This window comes from Podarcis tiliguerta, assembly GCF_965153285.1.
Source record: "Podarcis tiliguerta genome assembly, chromosome: 6".
NCBI classification, from domain to species: Eukaryota; Metazoa; Chordata; class Lepidosauria; order Squamata; family Lacertidae; genus Podarcis; species Podarcis tiliguerta.
In genome coordinates, this window is record NC_139539.1 from 51,142,455 (window position 1) to 51,162,828 (window position 20,374).

Genomic DNA, 20,374 nt, shown 5'->3' on the forward strand with positions numbered 1-20,374 from the left:
CACTATAATTTCAGGAGTGATGTCAAATGGATCCAGCTTCCTTTTCTGATTCACCTAACTTCTGGCTCTTCTCACATCTCATTCCTCTCCAGAAACAAAAGAAGTCCTACGCCAGAACAAAGTAGGGACAATACCTCTCAGCACTGGAAATAATGCATAGTACTTAAGCTACAATCCTATGCATGCTTATTATGATAGGAAGCTGAAATGAAATCTGTGTAATTTTATTCCTGAGCACACAAGCAAAGGACTGGGCTGTAAGTTTTCTTACAGAAGCCAACACAGAATCAAAAGCTAAAAGAATCAGTTCAAAAACATCAGGACCAAAAACATTAACCAAACATTTAGTGTCAGAAAGTGATAGAGAAGATAACATTTTTAAATAGATGAGTTTAGGTGAGATTATGAATACTGATACACGGTACAAAGAACTTACAATAGGAGGAAAGGGAAAGGAAAACGTGTGTTCTGGATTCTGCAGCCTAATAGCAGGTAGCTCTCGGATTCTTAACAAAAACGAGCCTTATGAAAACGACTCGCTTAATGGGCACAGCTGAACACAGTAAGAGCAAAAGTTTACACCCCTCCAAGTACAGTTCTTTGCTTCTCCAGGAGAGAAAACGAGAGAACCAAAGCCTGTCCCATTGGAGGGAAGAACAATAAACTTTTAATACAGATGCCCGACACTTAAGAACCACTACGATTGTAAACCTAAACACAATTAAACTTTTCTTTTTTTTAACCAAGTAGGTGCTGCTTCTTACCTGGTGGGTCCATTTCGATATAAAATATCAGCTCAGTTGAATATGGCATCATCACCTCCCTCCAGTCCGTGTCATCGCGATCCATATCCCACACTGTATTGTACATTGTGACAAACAGGCAGATGGGCGATCTCTGGGATCCCTCTTTGTGAGCTTCGTTTCTTTTAAATAAATAGAACAGCACACCACAAAATAAAGCTTAACCGCCCATAGCAGGTACAAAAAAGGGGGTGAGTGGGAAACTTTATTTAAGAATAACTCGATGGCTTCCTCTTCAGGAAAACCACTCCCCTCTCAGGAAGCGAGAGGAACCAAAAGAAATGTTCTTTTTTTTTTTTTAAATTCCCTCCTTGCTTCGAGGATACTGAGGGTGGAAAGAAGCCACTTAGTCGAAATATGCAAAAAAAAAGCGTGTGCGTGGAGGCAGAAGGAGAATTTTTTGTTTGTTTTGTGTTGGTTAAAAAGAAAAGTTTGAGGAAACTGAATGTCGCTCTCTCTCTAAAAAAAAATTTAAAATATTAACAATCCTTCTGCTCTTCCCCCAAAGCGAGTGTGCGCCAGTGAAGGGGAACGTCTCCCTTCTCTCTGTCGCCTCAGGGCAAAGCCCAGCGCCGCCAGTCCAGCAGCACCGCTGCCCCCCTCGAAGCCCAGCGCTCACTGCTGCAGGCAGCAGCAGCAGCAGCAGCAGCAGCTCCCGACCCGCTTCCCGCCGCGCACAAGCCCAGCGTCGGCCCCCGCGCGCTTTCTGGTGCTCGGCTATTCCCAACCCCACTCGGATTCATTTTAAAGAGGCTCTGAGGAGGCCCCAACCGCCGCCAACCGCCTCTATGCCGGGGATGAAGCTCCGCCTACCCGAGGGGTGGGGGAGAGAAGTGGGTGAGGGGCAGAGCGCGCGGGGGGGGGGGAGAACCCCGCCCCCACTTCGGTTAACCCTTTCATGCTTGCGCTGAAAGGGTATTTCACCTACGTAGTCTGGACTTGCGAAGAAACCGGAGCCGGGAGCCGGGGAGACTCTGTTTCCAACTTTACCTCCACCTCTCTTCTGAGAGTCCACACACATACTGAAAGTAGCAGAGGGTGGGGTGGGCAGAGTAGCGATATGAGGGAGATAGCCTCCCGCTGGAGCAGCAAAAGGTGGATAGGTGCCCCCCCCGGCCGCCCAATCGCTCGCCTGCACCCTGTGAATGTAGACCCCGGTGCACAGAGGTAAATCGCCAGCATCAGAGACCATTCAGAGATAGGATCGACTCCCCCCGCCCCGTCTATATCCCCCTTTCCCTCCCAAACGGCACACAGGAGACGATGCACAAGAAAGTATGTGCTTACTTGCTGACTGACATGGGTTAACGCACAGGAGAGTAAGCGGTATGTTACCGTTGACCACATACTTCCTACATTTTTTGTTGGTACGGTCCATCTTTGGATTTGCTTGCACTGGGACTGTGAACGTTTGTGGATAATGCGGTTGTGTTGTGTGAAGGGACTATATATTTTAATGTGCAATGCGTGTGAAACTGACGTCTGACTTAATGTGTGCATGGTGTTTCACTGTGCTGATGTGCAGGCATATAATATGCTAAGTGTGTATGAACATAACTGAAGCCATAATCAGCAGCCCATCAACTACAGAGCAGTTCCAGTGTCTCCAATGGGATTACTCCAGATTTGGTGGGATGTGGAGACTCCAGTCATGTGTACATGATCTGGTTTATGGAGAGCTGTGAATGGGCACATATACAATGCTTGAACTTGTGGGGATGTGAAATGGCCAGCTTGGATATGAGAGTCATAACTGTTTTAGTATCTAATACATTATAAAAACTTAATTTGAATGGAAGCAAGGAATCAGTGCATGCATTCTTGGTCCTGCACAGCAAATTTTTCTACATGTGCATGAATTGGGTTGGCTACTGGAAGCAAAGGGAACAAAAATGTAGGGTGCTGCATGTACTGGGGGAGGGAACCCTGAAAATAGGAGTGTGTGTGTGTATGTGTGTGTGTGAGAGAGAGAGAGAGAGAGAGAGAACTGTACCAAGCCCAGTTTATCTGTGCCTTCTATTTAGCAGTGGCTAAGCACATCTAATTCTGGTTGGTTGTGTACATTTGTTACATGCATAAGAAGCAATATGCTCCAGTCACTCTATTAAACTCAGTGAAATTTCTATAGGTGAATATTACAACATCTGTGACAGAGTGTATGGGAAGTGCTTAATCATATTGGCATGGTGCATATAATGTGGTGTGGCTAATTATGTGCAACTGACTGAAAGTTTGTGACCATGCAATCCAATTGTGGCCATGTTTACTTAGGAGTCACAAGTATGAAGTCATAGGACTGCAGCCAGATTTGTGTATGTGGCAGATTGTGGGTGATGCGGTGTTTGTGCCTCGGTGTGATGTAATATTTGGAAGAGTGCTTAATCAATGTTATTTTATATGCATTTCATGATGGAGGAACTGTTATTGTAAAATTCATGTTGTGTAGTTTGTTGGCAGGACATGTGAGACAATGACTCCCGTAGAATTAGCTGCTCATCTAATACTTTTAACATGTATGTTTTAACCTGTCTAGTTAGGATCAGTCTTACGTGTGAAGTCTGAAACAACCTGGGTCTGTTGCCCATCCTTGCCAAATACTGATTGTAAAATGCTAGGCTGCAGTACTATTTCTGCTCCCACCTTCCTAACTACAGTATTCAAAATCTAACATGTTCATGTGTGATAGTTATTCACAGAAACTGGTGTTCACACAGTCCTTAACATTTTGAAGGAGTTATCCCATAATATTCAGGATAGTCTAGATAATTTGGTTCCAAATGTTTGTAATATACTATGGACATGTGGAATCAATGAATACTCTCAGAGAAAACTTGGTTTTAAGCAGCATCTACCTATGTGAATGGTAATTCACAATTATATTTGTGATTAAATATCCTAGCCATACAACATTGTTTGTGTCCTTAGGGATATCATATTGGAAAAAACTGTACACTACCATATCTGATGACTGCACACATTCCTTATTGCTGCATGCTCATGTTGTATACATATATTGGGGAAGCTATAGCCAATCATTCCCTGATTTCACATCTGTGGAGAAGCCACTGCCTCCATCTAGCAACCATTGTTTTTAATTACAAACTGAGGTTTAATGTATAGACAAGACCATTACATTCACTTTCCTAGTTAAAACATGCTTTGTGCTTGGAGCTACCCATGTTATCTTGATGAGTCAGCTTAAGTTTTGCACATCTGAAAATGGTGAAGTAATTTTAGGATATTCTTCAATGTCTCTGTCTTCAAAGACAGAACTACCGTAACTGGTTTAGAGTTTTGGGAACAGGAGTTTGCGTATTTTGTTCAAAGGCTGAGCTTCTTTACCCTGCCACAAATGAAGGCAAGTTATTGAAGCAGGTGACAAAGTGACAAGACAAATAAATGGTCTAGGTATGTTTCTGAACTTTGCGGCACGAGAGGTCCTGAGTGCTTTGATTAGGGATAGCTGCAGAAACAGTGTTATTTGTTGCCAGTGTAAAATATAGGCATACAATTCTACCTTTCCTCGCCTTATTTAAGGCAAGAAGTCGCATATTACGTCTCTGGCTTGCTGCCAGGATACACGCCAGCTCGGCAGGCGGGTAGAAAGAGGCGGGGGTGGGGAGGAGAGCGCGGATTAGTTAGCCCAGTTTGCGAGAGCCGCTTTGCTTGTCTTTTGTCTGAGAGGAAGCATCGAGCTTGAGGATTGGCTGAACGGCCCTCGGCAGAACTACCCAATAGGAAGGAAAGAAATCCAGCCGGCCGGATGGCGATTGGCTGGAAGTCCCAGTTACTAAGCGGGACAAAGAAAAGAGGGTGAAGGGAGGGGGGAGCTGGAGTGGAGAATGAAAGAGCTTGCAGTGCCCACCTCCGTTCTTCCCCATCAGACTCCACCCCCCCCCCCCGCTTCTTCCTTTCGCTAAATGGTGTTTTACTACTCACACGAACAATAGACACAAGTGATGCATTACGAATGCCACCGATGAAATCTGGGCACCTCCTGGGTCGGCTGAAGATGTCTCAAGATCTAGCCGTCCCATACAGAATATTCGAAAATAATTGAGAGGCAACACGCAGCATTAAGGAGAGCTATGGTTTCAAACGCACCGTGGATAAAACTGCACACAACGTTCGCTGCTCTGCTCCCTCACCCGCTTTGCTTCCTTGTGTTGGCGTTCAGCCCAGTAACCCCGGTGCCCTTTCCAGCTGTTTTGAGAGATGGAAGCGAGCTGGAACTTAACACTTCAACGTACAACTCAAAAAGATTTCGAGTGACTTTACAAATAATAGTAATAATGAGTTCAGTTCTAGTCAGATACTCTTAAGGCACTTTATAACTACATGTTCCTATTTAATCACTCCTTTTGAATGAACGTCAGATCTAAAGAGATGCCTGGCCACAGCTGAGAAATAGCGTCTGTCAATTGTACAGATAGCGAGGTAATAAGAGCAACCTTCAGAAACAGAGAAACAAATATTAAAAGGGGGCAGAGATTGTACTTTTCGCTGTATCTAAATCAGGAATAGCTAACCTTTGGCCTTGCAGATGCTTGACTACAACAACTCCCATTATACCTCACCATTGGCTACAGAGTTGGGGGGAACATCTGGAGGGCCACAAGTTACCTGCCTCTGTCTTAAATATCTATTATACAGGTCCAGATGATATGAACTGAGATTTACTCCAATAACTGTCTGCATGATCCTAGTCATGTTTACTCAGAAGTAAAGCTTACTGCATTCTGTGGGATGGATGATTTCTTAGAAAGTCAAGAATTGCAGTCTCTCTCACACACCTTTAAATTACATTGTTGTGTTTCCTCATAACCAGATGTTGAGTCTTTTTACACCAAAGTAAGTCCCCCTGAGTGCAATATAGCTTGCTTCTGAGGAAGTAGGCTCAGGACAATTTGCAGCTTATGCAGCACTACTGTACTTGTTGCAGCTGACCCAAAACCAGAGGTAATGTGATGCTGTAGTCAGGCTGCAAGCCAAGAAAACTAGAAACAGCACTTTGCAATCATTTTTCAATGAGATGTTTGAAACTACCTTTAGTCAATGTAATAGATAGGCCTAAACAAAGTTCAGATTTTGAGAGAAAAGGAGTATCTCTTTAAGTAAAGAAAGCAAGAGTCTTCTAGAAATTTTAAAACAATGGCAGGGTCACAGGAGCACGGCTTGGAAGGACACATTTACTTGAATGGTGATGGGTGGAATTAATTTGATGTCAAATGGTGATGTGGGGGAGCTCATAGATGCTTGAAGTTACACACAAAGTTGACATCAGAATTGTTATATACCTATCTACTTCACGGAAAAAGACATTTCTGCCTGTAAAATGTCACTGATTCTCTTCACAACTTTCACGGTTTTGATGAATGTTCATGATGTAACCCTTCCTCTGTGAACTCAGCACACATTTTGAGACACAGAGCTTAATTAAACCACAGCTTCAAATGTAACATTGGAAGCAGGATTGAAAGAGACTGCTTTTCTTCTTTTAAAGGTGTTTTTCATTGCTCTGAAAACCAAGCAACTGATAGTTTCTCCATTCATAGCAATACATATTATACATTCAGATGATACAATATTTGTGCCAGTTAACCAATCCCCCTGCTGATGGGGGTTTTGGTGAATACTAAAAATGAATAAAATGGTGTTAAATAATTAGAAGCCTACATTCACTTTACAGAAGTATGGCAATAGAGATTTTTAAGTTTACTGCTGCTGCTTGAATAATCTCTGTAGGAAGTAATTGAAAGAAAGCTGCTGCTACAGTAACTAGATTCCTTGAGGGAGAGAGAGCGCTGCATAAAAGCGTAGCTTTCATTCAAGTAATTCACTCTAGATAAATTAATTTTATATCCATATTCACTCTCTGATTAATCTATGATAGGAATATATGCCCCCTTTCTTTTAACATTTTAAATAAAAAATATTAGAAATTATTTCAGTATGTTTCTGTTCAACACCCTCTAACAGAAACAGTGAATCCCAGAAGAATATTATGAGACACTGCGGGGGGGGGGGGGGTTCCTCCAGATCTTGCTGACTCCAACTTCCATCCAGCCCAGCTGCAAACATGACCAATGGTCAGGAATGATGGTCAGTGGAGTCCAGCAATTCCTGTTGGTTGACAGGTTCCCCACCCCTGATTTAATGCAATGACATTGACATTCAGTGTAAATGTGTGTAGGAATAATGTGTCATCCTAACCATGTCTACTCAGAAATAGTTTTCAGAAGTACAAAAAAAAAAACAAAAAAAAACATTTAAAAACAAAACTTAAGGGAGGGTGGCAAAAAAGCCCACAGACTGAGCATGCTCTATTGGCAAATAATCTTGACTAATGGAGTGTGGGAGGAGGATGGAATAGAGCATCTGGAATGCTGAAAAGGGGCACTCCACACTACAAGATTTTGTTGCAGGTCCCACTTGTATGTATTAATTGCAACTAAATGCAGAAAGGTATACCCAAGTTTATTTTATTGTAATTAAACCCCCTCCATCAATTCCATTATATATAGATACTGTACAGAGATAGCTAGATAGCTAGGCCAGATAACTTTGCACAATGTTCAGATTAAAGGGTTTTCTCCATGTGTCCTACACACAGCCCAAACATGCCACATTCCCTCTTAGCCCAAGCAGTATTTCATGGGTCCCATGATCTTTGGTCCCATATAATAAAGGTGATAATATGATGACAATCTAAAAACACTAGAAAGTTTAGAAACCAACACTCTGCCCGCTCTCCAATGCAACAAAGGTTCACATTGTCAACTGCTATAAACTCTCTTTCATTTCCTTGCGTTTGACAATTTGTACTTTGAGGCAGGATTAAATATTAAAGACCCGAGTGTTTTCATGTGTTTTGGAAAAAGCCAGAAGAGCTTCCAGCTGAATATGCTGAACACAGAAAAGCCATTTGAGCCAATCTGCTGGGTTTCTTTTGGGCAATGCTATGAAAACGTGATAACCAGCGACCTGATTTAGGCTCCAACATGCTTCTACAGCTAAATAGGGAGAGAGTATATGGTGAATCACCACTTCCATGGAGATTGCAATTCACCTAGCACTGGTGGAAGAATATCAAGACAGAGCCCATAGCAGAAGTACACATTTGATAGGAGAAGATATGGGTTGTGTAGCCCCTCTTGAGCACAAAAGAGAGCAAAAGTCCTTTCATTTCCAGATTGGGTTCCTTGGCATAAATGGCACAGCTCACAGAACATGGGCTGTACCCTTTGCAACTTTGCAAAGGTGGAAGGTCGATCAAGCTTCATTCAACACTGCAACTCTGAATAGCCCTGAGTCCTACCCTGCTGAAACCCATTTAAAACCTCAGAGCTAGAATTGGGATAGCTGATCTCAGTGGGCAGCTCATTTAACCTCTTGGGGAGGTGGTGGGTAATGAAACATTATCTTTATATTGAATGCTGCTTTCTCCTTCCTCATTTGTGTCCATTTCCCCCCCAAAGTGACATTTCCCACCATGGAAACAGTAGGATCCCTTTGGAGACTGAATGATAATAATAATAATATTTATACCCCACCCATCTGACCACTGTGGGTAGCTTCCAAAAAATATAAAATAAAATAAAATGCCAGACATTAAAAATTTCTTTGAACAGGGCTGCCTTCATATGTTTTCTAAAAGTTGTTTCATTCTTGATCTCCCTGATATCTCATGGGAGGGTGTTCCACAGAGGGGGCGCCACTGCCAAGAAGGCCCTATGCCTGGTTCCCTGTAACTTCACTTCTCACAGTGAGGGAACTGCCAGAAGACCCTTGGAAGTGGACCTCAGTGTCTAGGCTGAATGATGGAGGTGAATGATGGCTGAGGCCTTTTAGGGCTTTAAAGATCAGTACCAACACTTTGAATTGTGCTCAGAAATGTACTGGGAGCTAGTGAAGATCCTTTAGGATTGGTGTTATATGGTCTTGGTGGCCACTCCCAGCCACCAGTTATTTTGGATTAGTTGTAGTTTCCGAGTCACCTTCAAAGGTAGCCCCAAGTAGAGCGCACTGCAGTAAACCAAGTGGGAAATAACCACAGCATGTACCACTCTGATGAGAAAAATTGGAGAGAAATGTTAAAATTAATCTCCTTATGCAATTAATCAAAATGTGGTCAGCCTACGTGTTTGCAGATATTATGCATTATTATGAGTGTGTGAATATGTATACATATATGTAATGTATTCACCATCTCTTTGATAGACATACACACACAGTCCAGTCATGATCTCCTCAACTCTCTCCCCTTCCTGTTCTCTGAAAAACTCCAGCACAATCTGCCTTACATTCACAGTGGTGCTGCAGTAAAAATACTCTAACTTTGACCCACCAAGTAGACAAACCATTTTACACGCCACAGAGGAAAGCAAGATTCCCTCAGGACCAGACCAAACTGATCTGATCTCAGATAAATTTCCTTCCTGTGTACAAATATGGCTATCAGACTCTGAATGTGAAAGTAAGCCTGGACTGTTAAGCATCCCCAGTGGAAATTTTCAAAGCAGTACAGCAACAATTGTCCAGATCTTCCAATACTGTATTATATTTCTGTTTGCAGTGGTGGCACTGCAAAGGAACACTGGGGAGAGAGGACGAAGCAGATTCTGTGGGAACAAGCTCTGTGTTGCATGTCTGAGCTGTTAAGGATATGTGGAAAAAACTTTCTTTTTTATTCTCATTCAGCAACCACAGTTCTGGCTGCAGTCCCCAACAGTGCCATCCATGGTCGTCTTGTCAGTGGTAGTGGTGAGGAGCACAAGCAAGCAATTTTTCTGAAGAGATAGCTGCCTGCCTTTGCCATGGCTTATCAACAGAATGGCAATAGCCAAGTTTTGGAGTGACTCTATTACTTCCCTTCCCTCCCCCTTTTGTCAGATTTAAATAAAGATGGCAGTCTTACTTATTCACTCTGCTCCAAGCTTCAAATGAAATGTTACCATGCCCTGTTAGCCACCCAGCACAGAGAGAACTGTATTTACATAGTGAAGTACCCATATATTTTGTGACTGCAGATTGTATAATAAAATGAGAAACAGCCACACATGGTTCATAAAGGCAAATGAAATGGGAAAACAAACCCTTAGTCAAAACAGGTGCCAATAGTGCAAATCCTATACATGTCTACTTAGAAGTAACCCCTGCTGAGTTCAATGGGACATATTCCTATCAAGTGAGTAGCCTAAATGATTTCAAGCCTGTTCACTTAATTTGATTTGTGGCCCTCCTTGACATAGTTTCACTGGAATTTATCAGACTCCCAAATTGCCGCTGGCTGGTGTGCAGCAAAGTGATGGCAGTGGTAGAGTGTTCTTTTTCCAACGGTGAGTGTTGCCATCCCCTTTCCCAACAGATAGCAAACACTCTCCATAATACATCAAGATGACTGGCCACCTTTAAAAGGAACAATATCACTTGCACAAGACTGTCACAACAGCAAAGTCAGCTGTCTTGTATCAACCTATATTGCAGTGAAACAGAGCCACCCAAGGTCAGGTGATGGTTCCTGCATCCTTGAGGGGACATCTTAGGTTTGCAGAAAAACTCCATTTAAAAAGAAACAAACTAAAAAAATGAGAAGATTGAGGATTGTTCACAGAACCCTGAGAGCATGAGAGCAGAGTGCAGGAACAACCAGTTTCTGTGCTGGGTGACCATCAGACCTAGAGCTAATGCATCACTGAACCCCGATTCTCTTTATCTTCCTTTAATTTAGTATGGAGCACACCCCATTTGCAGCTTAAAGGGTCTATTGGAAGTGATTAATTTGATTCGGAGGGAAATATTTCCTCTGATCCAAATTAACTCTTCCCCATATACACTCATACAAAGGACTATTTAAACTATAAAAGCTACATGCCTCCTAACAGTCTGAAGGGTTTGGGAGAGGGGAGATACTGAGGAAGCTACAGCATGAGGCATCCCCTGATGCCAATTTCCTCCTGAACTCTCCTATACAGTCAGGGCAAGCTAACTATTCCACCCCTCAAGTGCTGAATTGGAGAGTTCAGAGACAGTTGCCCAGCTCTGAACTTGGCTAATATTCTACTGTGTGAGGAGTTTCCTCATTATTTCTTCCCTCACCCCAGTTTCTTGAGGAGCCTGATATTGTGTCTCATGAAAGCAGTCATGGTAATTTGTTTGACTAAACTTGAAGAATCTAGCAGGATTTGGGCCATGCTACATGCATTATTTTATCTCCTCTATCTTCCATGGGGAAAATGTATTTATGTATATTTATTAAGTGGGCCTGATGAATAATGTAGCCAGATATCCCTTATTTCAAAAACCAAAAACACCAAGCATGTCTTCTTTTAGTATAGGATAAGTTTCTGAGTCACCACTTATTCTATGAGCTCAATTATACTATCATTAAAATATGGAATTACAAACTATTTTGGAACAGGGTGGACTTTCATGGACCTTTCTTTAAAATCTGTGTTAATACTTGCAATCCTTGGAAGAGTATGTCCATAGAGCTAGAGGCTATTAAGTATAGCTCTTGTCCTGTCCACAATTGCTCTATCCATACCTCATCTTGTGTACAGATTGTAACCAATTATGTTGTCTCTCATCCTTGATTGTACTTGCAAAGTCCCTGACTTTCACCATATGTCCGTGAGTAACTCATCTAACAGGGAAGAGATCTTTGCTTAGCTATTTTTCTCAGTTCAATCTTACAGACCAGGACAAGCAGAAGCAGCAGCAGAAGTTAAAAAAAATTCTGACAGCATAATTTTGGTACATAGAGAAGGAAACCTTGCAGTCCTTCTGCTATTTTATAAGGAACAAGCAGTCATCTCTTTCCCAATGCTACAACTCCCATCTCATAAAAATGCCGAGTTTCTTCACTAAAGTTGCCTCCAGACTGTCAGTACCTTGTGGGAAGGATTCAATCTCATACTGTAAATTTTTGCAATTAAAATGGACTAAAGTGTTTTGGTGCAACAAATCCACTTTTATAAATGTGGACTTTCTGCAGTGAGGAAAGTGAAGAGGACATGCACTAAAAAGTGTGGGATAAATGTCAGATTAACAGGTAGGTGTGTAACCACCACGTAAGCAACCTGGGGTGAATGCAAGGTGAATGCTCATTGTTGTACAACCTCCCCCAAAACAAATCAGAACAAAGGCTCCATAAAGACTGGAAATCATATAATCTCCATGTAAGCTTTATGCAAACAATTCAGGATGAATACTCAATAAAAAGGTCATTGGAGGAACCCCAACTACTGCATGACCCCATCTCAATCACATGGTTTTAGGAAATCTTCCTTGTTTCAAAAACTCCCTGTTCTAGAATAAAAAACAGCCCCATTTGCGCGTTAAAGTTTATAGGCACTCTGACTTTTTCACATGCTCAGTTCTTCGAAAGGAGTTTGCAAATTCAGGGGTGCCAACTTGAGTAAAATATGTGGGGAGCAGTTAAACATAACTGATCACAAGATGTGGCGCATGTACAACATTTGAATGGCAATGCCCACTTTGAGGGGAGACCCCTCAAATATTTTATGGGGGGGGGGTCGAAAGGACCTCAATCCCTAGGAGATGGCTTCTATGGTTGCAATATATGCAGAGATCTATACTTCTTTATAATATGCTGCTTCAATTCATTGTTTCCATAAAAAGTTCATTTTTGTGCTCTATAGTATAGTGTATTTTAAAATGGGGTTTTAGAGTTTTTAGGGTTTTTTTTAATGTTTTATGTAGTTTTTATGTAGTTTTATGTAGTTTTGTGGTAGTTTTATGTAGTTTTATGTGGTTTTTCAATTTCATTGTTCCGCATGGGACAATGACAATAAAGATATCGTTATTGTTATCGTTTGTCGTTATCGTTATCGTTAAATTCAAGGAGGGCTATTCTTGTTCATTCTACATCTGATAGTTCTTTCATCTGATTTTAGAGTCTGGGTTTGATGGGTGTGACCCTGTCTTTTAAATAGGATGATAGGGACTTCCTAAATAATAATGCATTTTGGATATTGTATTTAGGAAGCCATCAGTGGGAACACATCTGTTTATACCAAGCTGGAGTGTGACTCCAGACATGTAATGTAGCCTGTGGTCTCTATAGTAAATGCCATTTTCAGTGAAAATTAGAAAGGTTTTTCTATGGCCTTGTTGGAGATTTTCAGGCTGGGGGCTTTCCTGCCCCAACTAGGAATGTTGTTGAGGCAGTTCTCGTCTCCCTAGAGGTGTGGGAACGGAGGAGTGTCACGCAGATCCCACTGACAGATCTGTAATCTTGTTGTCTTCACCAGCAAAAAGGGTGCGTGACTGTGATCCAGGACTCAGAGCTGTGGAGGGGGATTGCAAAGATGAGAAAAGGAAGGAGAGGCCTTGAGGGCATGAAAAATTTAAAAAGGCCACATTATTTCTTAATAAGTTGAACTAAACATTCAGACGCAGACACCACAAACAAATCTTTGTTGGGGGTATCATTTCCCTCCAATAGCACACATGCAATTTGTGCCTTCAAAATGACCCATTTTACCATAATGCATGGTTGCTTGGCTACGTTCGCTCTCCTTGTACATTTTCTCAGATGGAAACATGGTTATGTTTGCTTGGAAGACGCTGCTTTTTCCTGGCTTCCCTTCCCTAAGGGACACACACGGGACAAGAGCAACCTCTTAGCATCAGGCAAAAATTGCAGCTGCTATATGAAAGTTTATTTATTTTTTTTACTCTGAAGAGCAGCCATGAAAACATGACTCCACTTTAATGGTAAGACAGTGGTGGGGAAGGAGAAAAGATAGAATGCAAGAGTTTGTTTATTTATTTATGCTATTTATATACTGCTTAGTTACTGTAGTTTTTAAGCCGTGTTTAAAAATTAATCCAAGACCCCAGAAAACTTATTTAGAATGCCTGCTTAAATAGAACGTTCTTTGTCAAGTGCCTCAAGTTCAACAAGGAGGGGGCATGTCTAATCTCAGCTGGGGGGGGCAGAATTGGGTCCACCATGCTGAGTGTAGGGTTTCTGCTGGATACAAGCCATGCATCTGAGCTATGGGGAACCACTAACAGAGACAGCCCAGGGCACATGTGCCCTAATGCTAAAGAAAAGTAAGCAAATACTGGGTGCCTTTTCTTTACCAATGAGGTGCTACAACCAGCCTCCTCTCATTTGGGAATGGGGAGGATGCACTACAATCTGCAGGAAGACTTGAGCTCTAGCACCTTTAATTTGAAAACTCAAACAGAAAAAATTCATTAGAAACTTTGCAAACTTGTTATTAGTTGTTCTACAATTTTTCTACAAAGAAAAATTGCTCATTACAGGATGATATCCACTGAGCAGTTATTTCTTTTTCTCCCCCCCCCCCATTTTCAGTTTACCCCTTGACTTTTCTGAAACATAAAATAAAATGTAGGAATTACACAGAAGCAGGTTGCATTTAGCTAGGTGTGACAAGCTTTCCTACACAGCTGTTTTAAAATTGTCGCAGGAACCCCCCCCCCCATCATTCAGTTTGTACAAACTTCACACACTCACATACTACATACGCTACACTTCTGTTATAAATTCATAGAAAATCAACCATACATCGGATTTGCACTGTTCCACTTTTATTTTACTCCATGAAGGAAAGACTACAAAATGGGGAAGGTTTGATACAGGGCGCCATAATCCCTTCACCATACCAGCACATCCACAGGAACCCTGCCCAGTTGCTATGCCAACCCTGATGATCCCAGACAGAAGACAATCAAGATCACAAAGAACTTGCATATGGGAGTGGATTCAGCACAGACTGGAACAAAGGACAATGATCAGATCTTCCCTCAGGGGGCAGGAAACTGCGACTACCTTTTGTCTTCAGAAAATGACTCATGGGGAGGGGTAGAAGGGAACCAGCCAGGTGACAGGACACTCAGGTTACCACCACAACTCCTCCCTCAACCCCTCCTTTCTGTATTGTATGCATGATGTTTCTGGGGGTGGGCTTGACCTAGAGGATGGGAATTTCAAAAGTTTTTATAAGGTCTTGCACACCATTTTTCTGTGTCTTTCCTCTCTCCTGCGAGTGAGGGGAACACCCTGTTGCAGCAGTTCAATAAAGGCCAAGCCTACAGGCTGCTGATTTGCTCCAATTTACTCTGGTTGGTGTCTTTACTTTTTGTCCAAGGGAGCCCTCGGATTTTTCCGGTAACAAAATATATGGTGTGTTTCCATTCAGTTTTTTCCTCCTTGCTCTTATTCTACTATAGAATTGATAATATATCCCAAAGACAACCTCAAATCTTATATAAATTGGATGATGGTGTGGAAAGAGAATGACAGCCTCTCTTTTCTCTTCCTCTAAGGACCTGAAACATGTTAGAATGGCAGGGGGCATATAGGAATGGGGTTTCTCATCAAATCAGTCACTGTTATCAGTGCAAGAATCATAGTTAAGCTGACTACATTTAGACCCCAGAACCTGTTTCTAAGATCACATAAAGGGTTTGTAAAATCTGCTACTGAATTAACCACAGCCAGTTATCACATGTTTGGGACCCAAGTTTCCAGATTGCAGGGTGCTGCTTTAATACAGACTTGAAACCTTGCATTTTAGAAACTGGACACTATCCAGAATGGTTCAGAAGACAGAACGCTAGATTTAAATCTAGGCGATGCAAGCTCAAGTTCGAGATTCATTTGACCCTCTCAGATTAAATTGGTAATGATACACACATGGTAGCTCTTCCTATTGCAGCCACTAGCTCAACTCCCTAGCTTCTGGCACTTCCATGAACATGGCAGATGACCCACCTGAACAATTTGTCATCAGCAGAGAAGCTGTCATTTTGCCCAATAGTGCAATCCTTCAAAATGTGGATTGGGTTCAGCTTGTGATAAACTATTCAGATGACCAATTCTCATCCTGGGCTACCAGATGGCTACTGGAAGAGCAAATGAGTGCATGTGATTAAGAGAGGAGCTCACCTTGCTGGCACTTCCAGTAGGAAGGGCTACCTCGTGCTTTTAGACCTAGGGTTTTAGAGGATTATGAAACCACAAAAAAGTTAGCTTTGGCTCTACACTGCACTGAGTGATCATGAGATGTTTATTGTCTAGCGGGTAAAGGCAAGGTAAATACTGCAGGACTGATTAATGGACCAACATACCAGTGCAACATTTAATAACAACAGTTTCTAGGCCAAGAACCTGCCATAAAATGAAAACCTGAATTGTTCCTATGCAAATCACAGTGACTAGGTTAACACATAATTCTCCCCCTCCCCCTTTGAAACAGTAAGAGCTTTGTAAAAGCTGCCAGCTCCTGAAGAAGCAACTTTTATTACCCAGATCTCCCAAACTCTTACCTTTCCTAGTCAAACAGAAATCCAAACAATACAGGTTTTGCATTGATAGCACCTTGGAGGCAAGCAACCTGTGCTTTCTAGGGTTAATTTAACTACACAGGTTGTTTTTTAAAAAATAGCAATGGGGAAGGAAGGGAGATGACAAAGGGCACATGGGATGGAGGTGATGACTACTAAATTGCAACACTAAAGAGGTACTCCCATGAAGTCATTACAGTAAGTGCCACACTTTTTAACAACAACAAAAGAGGTGCGGGTACTGAATACCCTTGAGTACCTCCTGGAGGCACTTGTGTGCACGGTGAGGACCACAGGCATGCCTTTACACGCACACTTCCATGTAGTATATGTGCACATGTGCAACAGCCTTCTAAAATTACACAAAATGCAGTAAAATCCAAGCTCTCAAGCCAAAGCAAGAATCACAATATCCTTACTGATTTCAGCAGAACTGTATATTGATCAATGGAAATAGTAACAAGGTCAGAAGGCTGTTTCCACCCACCATTCTGAATTGTAAAAGACAGACTTCGCCTCCTTGCCTTGCTTGAGAGCTTCCCACAGTATTTGGATATTCTTTGTCGGACACAAAATTCTGAGATAGATGGATATTTGGTTTAGCCATGTGCATTGGTTTAACCCTGAAGAACAGCAAGTAAGGCTATTGTCCTGAACGTGCCAACTTTCACAAATTCTGTGTTTCTATGACATATGAAACCTTTTTCTGCATCATCTTGAATCACCTGAAAATGAGGTCCTTTGTGGGCTGATTTCATGCAGCATGCATTCAATAAGCATGTGCCATGTGTTTGTCATAATTGGCAATGTAGTGCCAGTGGACGAGTGTGTGCAATCTCGTCTTCATATCTGTGGAGAAACTTCCCCCACCCCTCAAAATGTCATTGCTACATCCATGAATTATTGGGCCTGTATGAAAGCATCCTTAGTTCTCCAACACCTTTGTTTGTATAGTAGCACGGCATTGGGCAATTCTTTTGACATTGTTGAAATAGGCAATCAACATGAATTATGGGTGGCGAAGCCTGGCCTTAAAAGACTTCTGTCTGTCCTGGGCAGAGATTCAGCTTCATTATTTTGGTAAGGTGTCACTACACATCTCTGCAGCGTTACATAAAGTAAAACAATTATCAGCCAGGAAGTGCTATGTTTTCATTTGTGGTTTCTTGTGATGAGGAGGTGGTGAGGCAGTGCGGGGATGCAGGAAAACTGGTCCACATGCCAGGAAAGGCAGGAGAAGTGACAATCATCATGCACAACAGTGGTGGGATTGTTTGACGGGATAGAGAAGAACTTGCAATTCCTGGAGGCGTAGAAAGACAAGGGCTAGGAAACAGGCTGCAGCAAGTCCCCTGGGAGAGTCATTTTAGCTGGAAGAAAAAGGTTTTTACAATGGCACTGGAATAGTAGCATGAGAATGAACTGATGGTTTTCAAGTGACAACAACTAAAAAAGCCCACTTTCACTTTGGATGGATAAGCAATCTACAGCAGCATCAGCAGATTACTTAAAGAGGATTTTAAATACGACAGTAGACTGTTTCAAGCCTGCAGCATGCTCCACCTCAAATCAAAAACTCTTTAAATTTTAGATGTTGAGCCAATCATGGAAAATTAATTTTTAATATATAAATAAAATTGAATGGAGTAATGAATTGCACAGACTAAACCAAGAATCAAAATGAGGGTTCTGCTTGGATTTTAACTAGAACTTCTACCCGTGAAAAGATATGCATTAGCTTACTGCATAAAAGTTTTTTATTCATTATCTTACCGATGAAGTTTCTAAGGAGGCACATGCTTTGAATGCAAAAGGTCCCAGGTTCAATACTTGGCACCTCCAGTAAAAAGATCAGGTAACAGGTGATGTGAAATACCTTTCTTTGCCTAAGACTTGAGAGTTGTTATCAGTTTGAGTAGACAATACTAGGTTGAATAGCCTAATATTCTGACCTAACTGGTATAAGGCAGTTGCTGCTGATGTCCATCATTATACATCTCTTGACTAGGCACTATGAACAAAAATATATTGTTTGCAATGTCTATTTAGCTGAAACTTACTATTTGTAGAAAGTATTAAAACTATCACCTTATTAAGACACCATAAAATTAATTTTAAGTGGTTAAGCACTATAATACTTGGTTAAAAGAAAGTGGTCTTTGATCAAATTGACAGTCCTAATTGTGTTCTATAAGTGCTACACTTGCAATAAAAACAATGTCATCATCACCATCACTTTATTTGCTGCCCCCCCCTCTCAAAACAGCTTACAATAATGAGAACAAGGCACCAAAAAAACAATGTGTGACCATCTCTAGATAACCATCCCATTAAAAAACAGCAAGTGATCTTGAAAGCGAGAATAGGTTAAGATAGTAAATTACGCTTGCCTGCTTTCCTTTTTGGACTTTTCCCGAAACACAAACCTACCTACTGCCTTTATCCTCACTCAAAACAACACTTATTAAAGCCCTTATCCAGCTAGTAACATTTTAACATGCTAGAGTTGAACTTTCCAAATCACTTGACCACTAGAAAACCAATATTCACCAAATATCACTCAAGAAACATGTTTGGGCCTGAATCTTTAAAGCCTGGACCTATGCCTAGAAACACAGCACAAAAGGAAGTGTGGATGAGTCCTACGAGTTAAGGCCTGGCTCAGGTCATAACTGAACTGACCTGAACAGCCGAGAGACGGCGGGGTGGGGGGAAGGGAACAGGGATCTCTGCAGACCACGGGTTGTAATGCTGCCACATTGAACATAAGGCCTCCATTGTTGACATTCCTGTAAGGAGTGCTGTATCCTGTACTGGACCATGAATTCTCAGGGTTTCTTGTCTACATCTGCTGTTCTTGTGCAAAATAACATACAACTGGCATACGTATTTGATGTGATTGGTGCAGTTTGAATTTCTCTCTCCCCCCTTTAAATGTGTGCTAATTAATTTGCACCACTGATTCTGTGCACTTATTCAGCTAGAAACCTTGCCGGTTTTCCTCACAGCAGCTAGTCCACTGTCTCAGAAATCAGCTACTTTAGCCTCCTGGATCAAGGCCCATTTCTTTTGGAGCACAAAACGTAAGAGAGCTGGATGCAATTAGAAAAATCCAGCATTTCAGTAAGAATCAAAACCCTCAGCATGGAAATCTGGGAGGAGAACATATCTATGAAAAATGCATCATTATTATGTCAGACCAGCAAAAAAAGGAAAAGAGGTAAAATGGCACAAAATTTGACAGGTGCATTGAGATGGATACAGCCATATAATATCTGAGGGGAACAGAATGAAAGTGTTGGAATCTCTATTAGGGCACATAGATCCCAAGCACGCCCACTCCTATTCTTTCATCCATCATTGGTGCAAAACAGTTAACAAGCAACTAACAGCTAAGCAGGCTAACTTCTTAGCCAATCATCTGGGGAGATGTTATGTACTGAGTTGAATAGGATCCAAACTGCAGCAGTCTGATTGGTCCTAGAACAATAGGATCCAAAAGGCAGCAGTCTGATTGGTCCTAGAACAATAGGATTCAGAATGCAGCAGTCTGATTGGTCCTAGAACAATGCAGCAGTATGATTGGTTGGCAGGAACCACCCAATCATGCTCCAGATAGAAGTGAATCCACAACCTGATTGGCTTACAGTAGAATTCCGGAATTAGCCAATCATGTGCAGCCCATTGTGTAAATAATGTATATAAAGCAGATACTTTGAGGGGACTTTCATTCATTCCTCCTCACCACTATGACCTGAATAAAGAGCATGAAATCACTTTGCGACTCTGAATATATTTCAGGAGACCTCTGCAATCCAAAGCCTTCAACATGCGATGACTATGGTTATGACATCTACAGGTCTGTCATTCTTCGGTGTTGCATGTTAAAGGAGGGTATGAGGGATCTTCTCATTCCTGTGCTGGATGTCTACTCACTGTAAAAGCTCAAGCCCTAGAAGTTAAAAGCATGCATAACCTGCAAAGCATTCAGCCAACAGCAATAGTTGGGAGGTGCCTGCTGTAGTTTAATCTGTGAAGCTAAACAGCTTGAAAGCCGGCCAGCACTTGGATGGGAGGTCCTCTGGAAGTCTCATGTTAACCGCCTTGGGGTGCCTTGCAAAATCAGTAGGGTAGCAATGTAATAAAGATGCATGTGAGTCAGGACCCCAGTCACCAGGTCACAGCCTTCACGACAGCAACTAAAAAATGCCAATATAATATGTGTG

At 41.8% G+C, this 20,374-nt stretch overlaps 1 protein-coding gene and 1 long non-coding RNA gene across 6 annotated transcripts in view; one reads left to right on the forward strand and one right to left on the reverse strand.

Annotated features, from left to right (window-relative positions):
• LOC310680796 (phosphatidylinositol 3-kinase regulatory subunit gamma) overlaps positions 1-20,374 on the reverse strand; it is a 237,361-nt gene that overhangs the window by 48,695 nt on the left and 168,292 nt on the right. The window contains exons 1-2 of one of the 5 annotated variants that reach the window (XM_083447789.1): positions 1,732-2,100; positions 765-925 (exon numbers count right to left, since the gene is read on the reverse strand). The exons of 3 other annotated variants lie outside the window; for them this stretch is intronic. In XM_083447789.1, the coding sequence (XP_083303915.1) occupies positions 765-925; positions 1,732-1,985 (415 nt within the window). In that variant the 5' untranslated portion in view covers positions 1,986-2,100. Of the gene's footprint in view, positions 1-764; positions 1,614-1,731; positions 2,101-20,374 lie in introns of those variants that run through there. One more of the 5 variants, XM_083447790.1, reaches the window with a different exon arrangement.
• The window catches only part of LOC310680824, a 77,132-nt gene continuing 58,782 nt past the window's right edge, over positions 2,025-20,374 (forward strand). Inside the window, exon 1 of the long non-coding RNA XR_014512964.1 lies at positions 2,025-2,129. This is a non-coding gene — a long non-coding RNA (uncharacterized lncRNA). The remainder of the gene's footprint in view (positions 2,130-20,374) is intronic.